At 43.1% G+C, this 13109-nt stretch overlaps 1 protein-coding gene across 3 annotated transcripts in view; it reads left to right on the forward strand.

The window, feature by feature from the left end:
• The window catches only part of LOC110522607 (protein BANP), a 72236-nt gene that overhangs the window by 39950 nt on the left and 19177 nt on the right, over positions 1 to 13109 (forward strand). For all 3 annotated transcript variants that reach the window (XM_021601072.2, XM_036977343.1, XM_036977350.1), the window contains one exon: positions 12923 to 13066. In XM_021601072.2, coding sequence (XP_021456747.2) covers positions 12923 to 13066 — 144 coding nt within the window. The remainder of the gene's footprint in view (positions 1 to 12922; positions 13067 to 13109) is intronic.

A 13109-nucleotide genomic window follows, 5' to 3' on the forward strand; every position in this document is an offset into this window, starting at 1 on the left:
GGAGAGTCATCTGTGTGTGTTTGTACTGGGCATAGCCGAGAAGTACTCAATGTCCCTGGTAGTGTGTTAACAAGAACCAGATTTCTCTGGTAGCAACTTCACTGTGCCTGGAGCACCACCACCACACCCAACCTACAGACTCCTGCTGGGTTCTAGCCCACAGCCACCCCACGAAGATGCAGGGCTTAGTGTCTCAAATGACACCCTATTCCCCATTTAGGGGTTAATCATAACTACTACCTAGTGTGTTTTCACACGTAGTTTTGAGCTATAGTTTGAATCAAAGTTTATTTGTTAGACTGTATTTAAAAAAAAAATCTATTTTGCTTTTACATTGTCAAACCACTTCAATTCCTAAGCAAAACCACTGTCCATGCAAGTAATTTGTTAATTTGTGGACACAAATGCTCACCTTAAATCCATCTATGATTATCATGAAGCATCACTTGTGTCCAAATCTTCATATTACTTTCGCTTTTGTCTTCCAACAACATGAAGGGAGGAATTTGCAATAGCCGCTCTAACTTCAACTTGAATAGGTTATATTCAGTAGCCTATAGCCCGTCTCCCCTAACTTGCATCGGATACACTCATCAATGCACTGCTACTCACAGAATGTCTGAGATATCAAGTTATGATGCTGCATGCATTTTATCAAATGCTTGCAGTCAAACAACTAGTAATACTGGTTATTTTCCTGTGTTTGGTCTGGACTGCATTCTCACCTGCCGCTGAATCGGACCAAGATCACCCTTTTTGAGCAAACCACGGTGCATTGTTTAGTGCGGTGCGTTGTTTAGGCACCAAACTAAAGGGGTAAACGCACCAGAGTTCTGAAAAAATGCTACAAACCAATTAAGTGTGAAAGGCCCCTTAGTCACATTTTCCCCGGTGTGTCGTTTAGTTTACATCAATGCATGACTAAGGGAAAATTCCTCTTCCTTTTGAAGTTGTCTGTAGGTGAGTAGTGATGGCTTCCACAATAATCTGTTGTTTACTTTTGGCACAGCCAGGAGGTAGCATGATTAGCACCCCCCCCCCCCCCCCCCAATGATGTTAACAAAGCTGCATTGCAAGCCGTAACTTCCTCAAGTGTCGATACTTGAGAAGAACCTGTCCATGTTTTCTTTTCTGCAAGAATGTTATTTGTTGCAGTAATATTTGAATATGCTCTCATAGTTCCATCAAGCCACTGGTGAGTTTTGTGGCTGGTAATCAATCTGCATCTGAGTGCCCAACAGAAAAGGAAGCACACAATACAACTTTATTGTCCATGTTACAGCAAACAGACTGATGTGGGTGTGAGAATACATAAGGAAATAGTTCCAGTTTTGCGTAACAAAATTCCAGTGACTATTACAGAGGTATGCATGCAAATAAACAATAAAAAAGGAACCAAACTTAGTTTGAAGTGTTTTTGAGGACGTTTCAACTTGCAAGGCTGCTTTGCTAACATCGGTACCATGAATTACATGCATTTTCTTTCTGATGATTCTAATCATGCTAACCCCTGGCTGTGACAAAAGTTAACAACAGTTTATTGTGAATACGGTCACTACGGGCCTACAGACACAACTCAAGGTTGTGTGTGTAGGCCAAAGAGGAATTTGACCCCAAAATCTATTTTGAATGTGCTATCCCTTTTAAGAATACACAGCCAATAAACACACATGTTCCATCCCATCCCGCTTTGATGACACAAGCAAGCAAAGATGATGAAGGGGATCCCTTTAAAAGGGTCCATCTTTTGTTTTCTTTTTCTGATGAAGACTGCTCGTATAAACAGCAGTAAAAAAACTGAATGATGCCTCTATATCAGGATAAAGAGGCTTTTATTTACGTCTGTAAATAAGCCAGAGATGTTCTTTCATGTAAGACAGTTGTTTCGTGCGCCATGTGGGCGGCATGTGAAAGCACGGAGGCGAGGGTGCGGCCGCTCCCTCCCAGGCTCCCTCAGAGCGGGGTTGCCAGAGGTTGCCGGGAGGTCAGAACGTTTTTGTTGTTGTCTTACAGCATATATATCATGTCCATCTAAACAAACAAGCCAATTAGAATCATGATAAAGTGATCATTGTAAATAATTATTTTAAAGGCTCTCGTAAAAATGCATTTGTCAATCAGCTAGGCCAAGCTCGATTTTTGAGCCAGAGAACAGACACGAGTGTATATAGTACACTGGGGGACTGCCTCGTTAAAAGAAAAAGGCCCTGCTAAATTACAGAAGTTATTTCAGTCATCGCAGAGGCCGACCGAAGGCCTTTGATTATACTGGTCCTGGATCAGAATTCAAACTGATCTGGTTTAGTCAAAACCACACTAGCCTTGACTGAAACTGTAGTCTACTGAAAGGCATGGGAGTTGGAGGAGAGAAAGAAAATAATATAAAGCAGGGTTAGTGTTAATGGAGGTGTCAAGCCTGTGTTTAGGAATGGTGTCATCGAGTGGGTGGAGGAGAAACAGTAGATGCAGCAGAGAGTGTGGGAGTAAGTGCCTTTAGGACAGATTTACAAAGGTTAGGGCTTTATTTTCATTTGTATTTCTGCGACTCCTCACATCCTAACTCCTTGCCGCCTCCTCTCTTGAATATTAAGATGGTGGTTACATGATAGTGCCAGGAGTTTTTCCCTTGCCACCTGACGATAAAAATAATAAAAATAATAATAAAAAACCTTGAGCCTACCTACTGTAGTTATCTACATGTTTTTCCTGGTCAGGTCACGTGGTTAGGAAAAACTCCTCGCCTTAGTTCTATGACTTGAACTGATTCACTCCGATAGGCATTCCACTCATAAGCAAAGCAAAATATTAAAGTTGTGGAGATGATGACAGGTGGATTTCAGGGCGCTCTCTTTCCAGCTGTGGAGACTGTACAGATGTGCTATCTTATTTTGATCACTCTGATGTCACTGAGATTTTCCTGCTAAGCAGGAAATTACAATGAGCCTTGTGATTTGCATAAATTCACTGAAAACCCTCAGTTCTCTTTCTTGCTCGCTCAAATGCTAAAGCACCAAACAGAAGAAAGGTCCTACTCTGCTACTGCAACATTCAAACGCACAAAAATGTACAGTGGGGCAAAAAAGTATTTAGTCAGCCACCATTTGTGCAAATTCTCCCACTTAAAAAGATGAGAGGCCTGTAATTTTCATCATAGGTACGCTTCAACTATGACAGACAAAATGAGAAAAAAAAATCCATTGTAGGATTTTTAATGAATTTATTTGCAAATTATGGTGGAATATAAGTTTATCTCAATACTTTGTTTAATACCCTTTGTTGGCAATGACAGAGGTCAAACGTTTTCTGTAAGTCTTCACAAGGTTTTCACACACTGTTGCTGGTATTTTGGCCCATTCCTCCATGCAGATCTCCTCTAGAGCAGTGATGTTTTGGGGCTGTTGCTGGGCAACACAGACTTTCAACTCGCTCCAAAGATTTTCTATGGGGTTGAGATCTGGAGACTGGCTAGGCCACTCCAGGACCTTGAAATGCTTCTTATGAAGCCACTCCTTCGTTGCCCGGGCGGTGTGTTTGGTATCATTGTCATGCTGAAAGACCCAGCCACGTTTCATCTTCAATGCCCTTGCTGATGGAAGGAGGTTTTCACTCAAAATCTCACGATACATGGCCTTGTTCGATACATGGCCAGACCTCCCGGCCTGGTCCCTGGTCCCTTTGCAGAAAAACAGCCCCAAAGCATGATGTTTCCACCCCCATGCTTCACAGTAGGTATGGTGTTCTTCGGATGCAACTCAGCATTCTTTGTCCTCCAAACACGATGAGTCGAGTTTTTACCAAAAAGTTATATTTTGGTTTAATCTGACCATATGACATTCTCCCAATCTTCTTCTGGATCATCCAAATGCTCTCTAGCAAACTTCAGACGGGCCTGGACATGTACTGGCTTAAGCAGGGGGACACGTCTGGCACTGCAGGATTTGAGTCCCTGGCGGCGTAGTGTGTTATTGATGGTAGGCTTTGTTACTTTGGTCCCAGCTATCTGCAGGTCATTCACTAGGTCCTCCCGTGTGGTTCTGGGATTTTTGCTCACCGTTCTTGTGATCATTTTGACCCCACGGGGTGAGATCTTGCGTGGAGCCCCAGATCGAGGGAGATTATCAGTGGTCTTGTATGTCTTCCATTTCCTAATAATTGCTCCCACAGTTGATTTCTTCAAACCAAGCTGCTTACCTATTGCAGATTCAGTCTTCCCAGCCTGGTGCAGGTCTACAATTTTGGTTCTGGTGTCCTTTGACAGCTCTTTGGTCTTGGCCATAGTGGAGTTTGGAGTGTGACTCTTTGAGGTTGTGCACAGGTGTCTTTTATACTGATAACAAGTTCAAACAGGTGCCATTAATACAGGTAACGAGTGGAGGACAGAGGAGCCTCTTAAAGAAGTTACAGGTCTGTGAGAGCCAGAAATCTTGCTTGTTTGTAGGTGACCAAATACTTATTTTCCACCATAATTTGCAAATAAATTCATTAAAAATCCTACAATGTGATTTTCTGGATTTTTTTTCTCTAATTTTGTCTGTCATAGTTGAAGTGTACCTATGATGAAAATTACAGGCCTCTCATCTTTTTAAGTGGGAGAACTTGCACAATTGGTGGCTGACTAAATACTTTTTTGCCCCACTGTATCTGAGTTGACTTGGAGAGGGTATTTTTCAACTGACGCTCCAGGGGTAGGCTTAACTAGTAGAGGATCTTCAGTGTGACTGAGTGTTGGGTTTACATCTGAGCATCGTTTTCTATGGAGGGATACAGCAGACTGACAGACTTTTGGAAGGATTGAGTAGGAAAGGGGACTCAGAGCATCAACTCCAGCTGCTCCCTCTGTGTCCTGATGCACCCCCCCCCCCCCACATCTGTCCTGACTGGCTCAGGAGAGCTGCTGCAGATGTTGTTGACGGCCTATAAAGCAGGGAGGAAGTTTCAACCTCTCAAACTCCAAACGTTTATTTTTCCTATTCTTTTCTTTTTACACGTTAGATCTGAGAGGATATGAGTGATTCTATTGGGACTGATAGAAAACAGATTGGAGTGGTGCCTCTGATTTATTTGAGCGGTACCTCATAAAAGTGTTTGTATGTGCTTGTAGGTCTTTGTGTGTTTGTGGGTTGCAGTGAAACAGAGCTCTTTGACAAAACATGCATTCATGCACTTAGATAAATGTGCACACACACACACACTACCCAGTGCCAGAGACCTGGGTTACAACATAATTCATTATTTCAGATCAATTGCACAGTCAAACTTTAACCGTTGAAGACCGAAGGGTTGTGTACAAGTTAACAAAACAAATATGCTTTCTTTTGTTTTCTAACAACTGTCTTATTGCCCTGTATCTTTTCATTATCCAATCGAAAGCAGAATCAGGCGCAACCAAAAGTGCAGTTTGAATTGGGACAACAAACAAAGAGGTTGGGCTGGGAAAAAAAGGTCCTTGTTTGCACAGTTGGTTATTGTGTTTCAATCTGGCCCTCTCTGGCTGTTTTTTGCATTAAGACGTATTTGTTGTTTGGTTCTCTGCCTTCTTGCGCCCGATGCTGTATTTCTTCAGTATCCTGTCTCCATTACTGTTGAAAGCATTATGGCATAAAGAACAAAAAAAAGATAGATTTATCCACTTTTCTGTTCTTTTCAGAAGGTCATCGCAACTAGCAAACTCTGCTGAAGTGAATTTAAGCTGACTTGTTTGTTCGCTGTATTTTCTCCTCCAGCTCTCTTTTGGCATGGAGACAGCGTGGGCTGTTCTGAAGCAGCCTTCTAATTCTCCCTTACACACACACACACACATATACACACATACACATATACACATATACACATACATACATACATACATACATTCCATTCCATTCCATTCCATTCCATTGATTGATTGATTGGGCACCGCTAGTATGTTACCGGTGTGGACAGACAATAAGAAATACTATTTAGGGGCTCCAATCCCACAAGCCGGAGGACAACAGTAACTAATGCACTTAAGAGCAGCCGAACTACCAGGTCCTATTCTCATTTATGTGGTTTCTCTCGCCAAGTTAGATTTTTCTTTCTATTGTGTGTTTTTTTTCTGACAACTCACTGCAAGTGGATGTGATTTCGACTTGCGTAATGCGTGCGAACTTGGGTCTAAAGCACAAATTAGGCATTTGGAAGCAGTGCAAGAGTTGCTTGCCTGTGTAAAAGTCAGAATATGGCACTGAATGGATTGCCCCCCCGGGGGGGCTGCGTGTGTCTGACTGTGTCCAAGTGTGAGATGGTGTGTAGTTTATGCCGTATCGCTAACAGATCTCTATCATGTGTTTGGGTTAATGTGGTTGATGTGTTTCCCGAGTGTCAGACCCATAATTTCATACTACAGTTTGAGTGTTTTTGATCAGAACACAGTCCCTCCCCTCCTGACCTTTTCCTACAATGTGTTCTGAGAAGGTAAGGAGACCGGATTTGAGGAATCATGGAATGTCAAACTGGGAAAGAGATGAGCTCTTTTTGCAAACCAAGTAGTGGGACAGGAAGTGGTCCCTGGGAGACTTCCTGTATTCACTGTAGAGATCTCACGCAATGTTCCAGAACTTTAAACCCCTCTGCTCTCTGTGTGCTCAGATCCTCACAGCTGAGAATGCTCTCATGAAGGATTGAAGTCGCAACCTTTAATCGAATTGTACAAGAGTTAGTCAACCCTTGAATCCCCCGTCCTCCTTGATTGCACACGTACAGTGCATTCGGAAAGTATTCAGATCGCTTGACTTTTTCCATCTTTTGTTCCGTTAGAGCCTTATGCTAAAATGCATGCATATATATATATATATATATATATATATATATATATATATATATATATATTTTTTTTTTAAAATCCCCTCATCAATCTACATATAATACCAAGCAAAAACAGATTTTTTGAAATGTGTGCACTTACTACAAATAAAAACCTGAAATCACATTTACATAAGTATTCAGACCCTTTACTCAGTACTTTGTTGAAGCACCTTTGGCAACGATTACATTCTCGAGTCTTGGGTATGACGCTACAAGCTTTGCACACCGGTATTTGGGGAGTTTCTCCCATTCTTCTCTGCAGATCCTCTCAAGCTCTGTCAGGTTGGATAGGGAGCATCGCTGCAGTTATTTTCAGGTCTCTCCAGAAATGTTCAATCGGGTTCAAGTCCAGGCTCTAGCTGGGACATTCAAGGACATTCAGAGACTTGTCCCGAAGCCACTCCTGTGTTGTCTTGGCTGTGTGCTTAGGGTCATTTTCCTGTTGGAAGGTGAACCTTCACCCTAGTCTGAGGTTCTGAATGCTCTGGAGCGGATTTTCATCAAAATCTCTCTCTACTTTGCTCTGTTCATCTTTCCCTCAATCCTCACTAGTCTCCCAGTCCCTGTCACTGAAAAACATCCCCACAGCATGATGCTGCCACCACCATACTTCAGTGTAGGGATGGTGCCAGGTTTTCTCCAGACGTGACGCTTGGCATTCAGTCAAAATGGTTCAGTCTTGGTTTCATCAGATGAGATAATCTTGTTTCTCATGGTCTGAGAGTCCTTAAGGTGCCTTTTGGCAAACTCCAAGCAGGCTGTCATGTGCCTTTTACTGAGGAGTGGCTTCCGTCTGGCCACTCTACCATAAAGGCCTGATTGGTGGAGTGCTGCAGAGATGGTTGTCCCTGTGTAAGGTTCTCCCATCTCCACAGTGGTACTCTGGAGCTCTGTCAGAGTGACCAGTCGGTTCTTGGTCAACTTCCCTCCCTGATTGCTCAGTTTGGCTGGGCTGCCAGCTCTAGGAAGAGTCTAGGTGGTTCCAAACATCTTCCATTTAAGAATGATGGAGGCCACTGTGATCTTGGGGATCTTCAATGCTGCAGAAATGTTTTGGTATCCTTCCCCAGATCTGTGCCTCGACACAATCCTGTCTCGGAGCTCTACGGACACTTCCTTCGACCTCATGGACTTTTGTTTTTGCTCTGACATGCACTGTCAACTGTGGGACCTTGTATAGACAGGTGTGACTTTCCAAATCATGGACTCTACAATTAAGTTGTAGAAACATCTCAAGGATGATCAATGGAAACAGGATACACCTGAGCTCAATTTTGAATCTCAAAGCAAAGAATCTGTATACTTTTAAATAATATATTTCTGTTTAAAAAATATATACATTTGCAAAAATGTCTAACAACATGTCTTTGCTTTGTCATTATTGTGTGTAGATTGAGGATTTTTTCTTAGTTAATCCATTTTAGAATAAGGCTGTAATGTAACATAAAGGGAATGGGTCTTAATATTTTCTGATGGCACTCTAAATATGCTAGTAGACAGTCAAATGCTACACCTAACACACTTGGAATTTTGCTTTACCTATCAAGGTCAGAATCAATTAATCATTATTCGCTAATCATTAAGTACCTGCCCTGCCTTGTTTACCTACACTGTTACTCCCTAACGCATACCAGCTCCACCATTTTTACCCAATACCTACTTCCTTACTTACAGTGGGGCAAAAAAGTATTTAGTCGGCCACCAATTGTGCAAGTTCTCCCACTTAAAAAGATGAGAGAGGCCTGTCATTTTCATCATAGGTACACTTCAACTATGACAGACAAAATGAGAAAAAAAATCCAGAAAATCACATTGTAGGATTTTTAATGAATTTATTTGCAAATTATGGTGGCAAATAAGTATTTGGTCAATAACAAAAGTTTATCTCAATACTTTGTTATATACCCTTTGTTGGCAATGATAGAGGTCAAACGTTTTCTGTAAGTCTTCACAAGGTTTTCACACACTGTTGCTGGTATTTTAGCCCATTCCTCCATGCAGATCTCCTCTAGAGCAGTGATGTTTTGGGGCTGTTGCTGGGCAACACGGACATTCAACTCCCTCCAAAGATTTTCTATGGGGTTGAGATCTGGAGACTGGCTAGGCCACTCCAGGACCTTGAAATGCTTCTTACGAAGCCACTCCTTCATTGCCTGGGCGGTGTGTTTGGTATCATTGTCATGCTGAAAGACCCAGCCACGTTTCATCTTCAATGCCCTTGCTGATGGAAGGAGGTTTTCACTCAAAATCTCACGATACATGGCCCCATTCATTCTTTCCTTTACACGGATCAGTCGTCCTGGTCCCTTTGCAGAAAAACAGCCCCAAATCATGACGTTTCCACCCCCATGCTTCACAGTAGGTATGGTGTTCTTTGGATGCAACTCAGCATTCTTTGTCCTCCAAACACGACGAGTTGAGTTTTTACCAAAAAGTTATATTTTGGTTTCATCTGTCCATATGACATTCTCCCAATCTTCTTCTGGATCATCCAAATGCTCTCTAGCAAACTTCAGACGGGCCTGGACATGTACTGGCTTAAGCAGGGGGACACGTCTGGCACTGCAGCATTTGAGTCCCTGGCGGCGTAATGTGTTACTGATGGTAGGCTTTGTTACTTTGGTCCCAGCTCTCTGCAGGTCATTCACTAGGTCCCCCCCGTGTGGTTCTGGGATTTTTGCTCACCTTTCTTGTGATCATTTTGACCCCACGGGGTGAGATCTTGCGTGGAGCCCCAGATCGAGGGAGATTATCAGTGGTCTTGTATGTCTTCCATTTCCTAATAATTGCTCCCACAGTTGATTTCTTCAAACCAAGCTGCTTACCTACAATGTGATTTTCTGGATTTTTTTTCTCTTATTTTGTCTGTCATAGTTGAAGTGTACCTATGATGAAAATGACAGGCCTCTCATCTTTTTAAGTGTGAGAACTTTCACAATTGGTGGCTGAGTAAATACTTTTTTGCCCCGCTGTACCTGCCTTGTTGAATTCATTCATCATGTTGTAAGTTATAATTTATCTCCTCTTTATCTATTACAATGTTCCTTTTCACCTATTACCCCCCACACACCGGCGCAACTATTTTCGGTCATTACCCACCACATCTACCTGTCAGTCTTTCATTACCTCACAGAATTACCTGCTTTCTCATTTTCACCTATCACCCGCCCCCCCCCCCCCCCCCCCCCATATACCAGCTTAAGCATTTTAATTTAGTACCAACTACATTCCTAGCCTACTGTCATGACATTCCTGCTCCACCTGTCTGTAAATGACTATGGTTGAATGTGTGTATCCCTAATGAACCGATTTAAGCCTAGTCTTTCTACAGGGTTCATATGAAGGATGGCCTATCTGTATTTATTTCACAGCTGTCTGTCTTTTTATGCAGAGCTGACTTGAACTTTTGATGTACCGCAGATGCATATAACAGAATGTTTATAATCGATTTGTCTGTAATGACCCTTGGTCAGTCTGTTTCGCTGTGATCAGTTTGTGTATACACTATCACTCAGACTACAATCTGCAGCCTTCAGTTTGTGTATGTTCAATCAGATGACTCTCAGCAAGACCCCTCTCAGACCAAGGCTATGACCCTCTGTAAGTGGTCAGTGTGTGTACGGACCCCTTGTCAAGTATTTCGCTACATCTGCAATAACATCTGCTAAACGTGTATGTGACCAATAACTATTGAATTGAATCACACACACCCTGTTAGTGTGTGCGTGTATATTACAATACCACAGAGCAGTGCCACTGGAGCAGATTTGGGGGGGGGTTAAGAGCCTTGCTCAAGGGCAAAATGGTAGTAGGTAGGACATAGGATATTAGACCCAGCAACCCTCCAGCTGCTGGCTCACTCCTGCAGGATTCCTCTGTCAGCCCTGGGATTTGAACCGTCAACTCTCTGATTAATGGCCCGTCGCTCAAGGCTACCGTCACCCTAAACCAGCCGGTCTCTAGTTCACTATGTCTATCTAATTTTGTGGCACTGATCTGGCTAGCGTAGCCATTGAGGCTTCCTTTTCATCTAATAGCTCCCATCAGGCTGGCTAGGAATGGTGTGTTCTGGCTGCATCAGACATTGTGGTGAAGTGAAAAAATCTGTCTAAATCTCCTGGAGCCTGACACAACTCACCCCCCCCCGAGAGCCCGGTGGGTTAACACGACTCACAAAACACATTACAGAGTCAGCAACTTCAAAGTGAAGGTCGGGGTTTGGTTGGGGGTGGAAGGGGGCGGGTTGGTAGGGCAAGTGGGTCACATACAGAATCTGTAATTTGGGTTTTTAAGGTTTTGTTTTTTTCTCCAGATTCTGATTCATCCCCAAATTGGGAATGTCTGTTAGGCCTGCACCCAGCTGCTCTACTCTACTAGCATGGGAGTAAGTCAGACTGGGTTAGAATTGGAGACGGCATCAAATACCAGAGAAGCTTCACATCATGCAAGAGGTAGAGAGAGACAGACCATGTTGTAGTGTAGAGTATTAAATGCAAGCGAGAGCCATGGTTTTATTTACACACACACACAGCTGTCTTACTATACCTGTGAGGACTTTTTGGGGACCAACAGTTGATTTGCATTCAAAATCCTATTTGCCTTAACTCCTAATTCTAACCCTAAACCTAACCCCTACGCCTTAAATGGCTTTTTCCCATTTTAGGACCCGCCAAATGTCCTCACTTGTTCGAATTCTCCTTGGTTTACTATTCTTGTGAGGATTTCTGGTCTTCACAAGTATAGTATCAAACACACACACAGCTCACTTAATATTTCCCTCAATCAGTCTTGCTGGGTCAGATGTATGTTAGCTTTGCATGTCTGTTTGCACATTCAACAACTTATTACAGTTGGCCTACTGTATGTTATCCAATTAGGTCTAGAAGTCATAACTCTAAACCTATAGCCCCGGTTTCCTATAGTGTGTGTGAATGTAAATCTACAGGAATACCCCACACCAATGTTTCAACTGCCCCATCGTGCTCTATTATTAATGAGTGTGTTAAAAAACGAGCTCTGGCACAGCTTGGCTGTAGTTCAACACAACAGGGTTTAGGGGTTTCCCCTCTCTCTCCTCTTCTGTGTGTTTTATCTTTCTCCTTTTCTCTCGCTGTCTCCCTCTCTTCTTCTATGTTTTATCTTTCTCCTTTTCTCTCGCTGTCTCTCTCTTCTGTTTTGTCTTTCTCCTTTTCTCTCGCTGTCTCTCTCTCCTCTTCTCTGTGTTTTATCTTTCTCATTTTCTCTCACTGTCTCTCTCTCCATGGCGGCTGTGCATGGGAAACAAAACACTTTTTCAAATGGTAGGGCTCTTATTGGCTGATCTGTCTTTAAGCGTTCCCTATTGGTCGCCTGCATCCTCCGAGACTTGTTTGCTAGATTTTCCCTAAAGAAGGAGCGTTCTCTCCTTCTAGTGTGTGTGTGTGTGTGTGTGTGTGTGTGTGTGTGGCACTAGTCTGTGCTTGTTACACCCTGATAGTTGTGACTAATAAAATAATGTAAACACACATTGGAGCATAAATGTCTTTCTGGTGTTTGTTTTAATTGGCCTCTCTTCAGGGAAGTGTAGCCAGCCAGTTAGTTACAGAGCAGACCCAGGTCCTGGCAGTAAACTCTTGATTCAGAGCATTAGCTAGCTGGCAGAAGCAGCTAACACTGTCTACATCTGAAATGGCACCCTATTCTCTATATAGTGCACTTCTTCTGACCAGAGCCCTATGAGCCCTGGTCAAAAGCAGTGCACTATGAGCCCTGGTCAAAATCAGTGGACTATGTAAGGAGTAGGGTGCCATTTTGGGTGATGCTAAGCAGACCTCTTCTGGGGGTCGTGTGTGTTGAAGTTTGACACACAGACACATTGGTTGACCCTTGCACAAGCACTCACCATAGAAAAAATTGTTATTGCAATTATAGTAACAATCGTTTTGTGATTCATAAGCAAATTAATTGTGATAAAGATTTCCTATTTATTTCAATTACATTTTATATTAATCTCTCCTTTCGCTCCCCTCTTCCTCCCTCTTTTTCTCGTACTTTTTCTCTCCCTCACATTCTATCCCACCTCCCCTCTTTCTCTCACGTTCTCGCTCCCCCTGGTCAGGTGCTGCGTGGGGCCCAGCTGATAGCAGTGGCGTCAGCTGACGGAAGGGCCACAACAGTGGAGGGCTCCCCCCTACAGGCCAGTGACATCCAAGTGCAGTACGTACAACTGGCCTCCGTCAACGAGCACACCGCTACTGTACAGGTGAGGAACGCACACAAACACCCGGAGACAGACAGACACACGT

The sequence above is a fragment of the Oncorhynchus mykiss genome, chromosome 1 (genome assembly GCF_013265735.2).
Source record: "Oncorhynchus mykiss isolate Arlee chromosome 1, USDA_OmykA_1.1, whole genome shotgun sequence".
Classification (NCBI taxonomy): domain Eukaryota; kingdom Metazoa; phylum Chordata; class Actinopteri; order Salmoniformes; family Salmonidae; genus Oncorhynchus; species Oncorhynchus mykiss.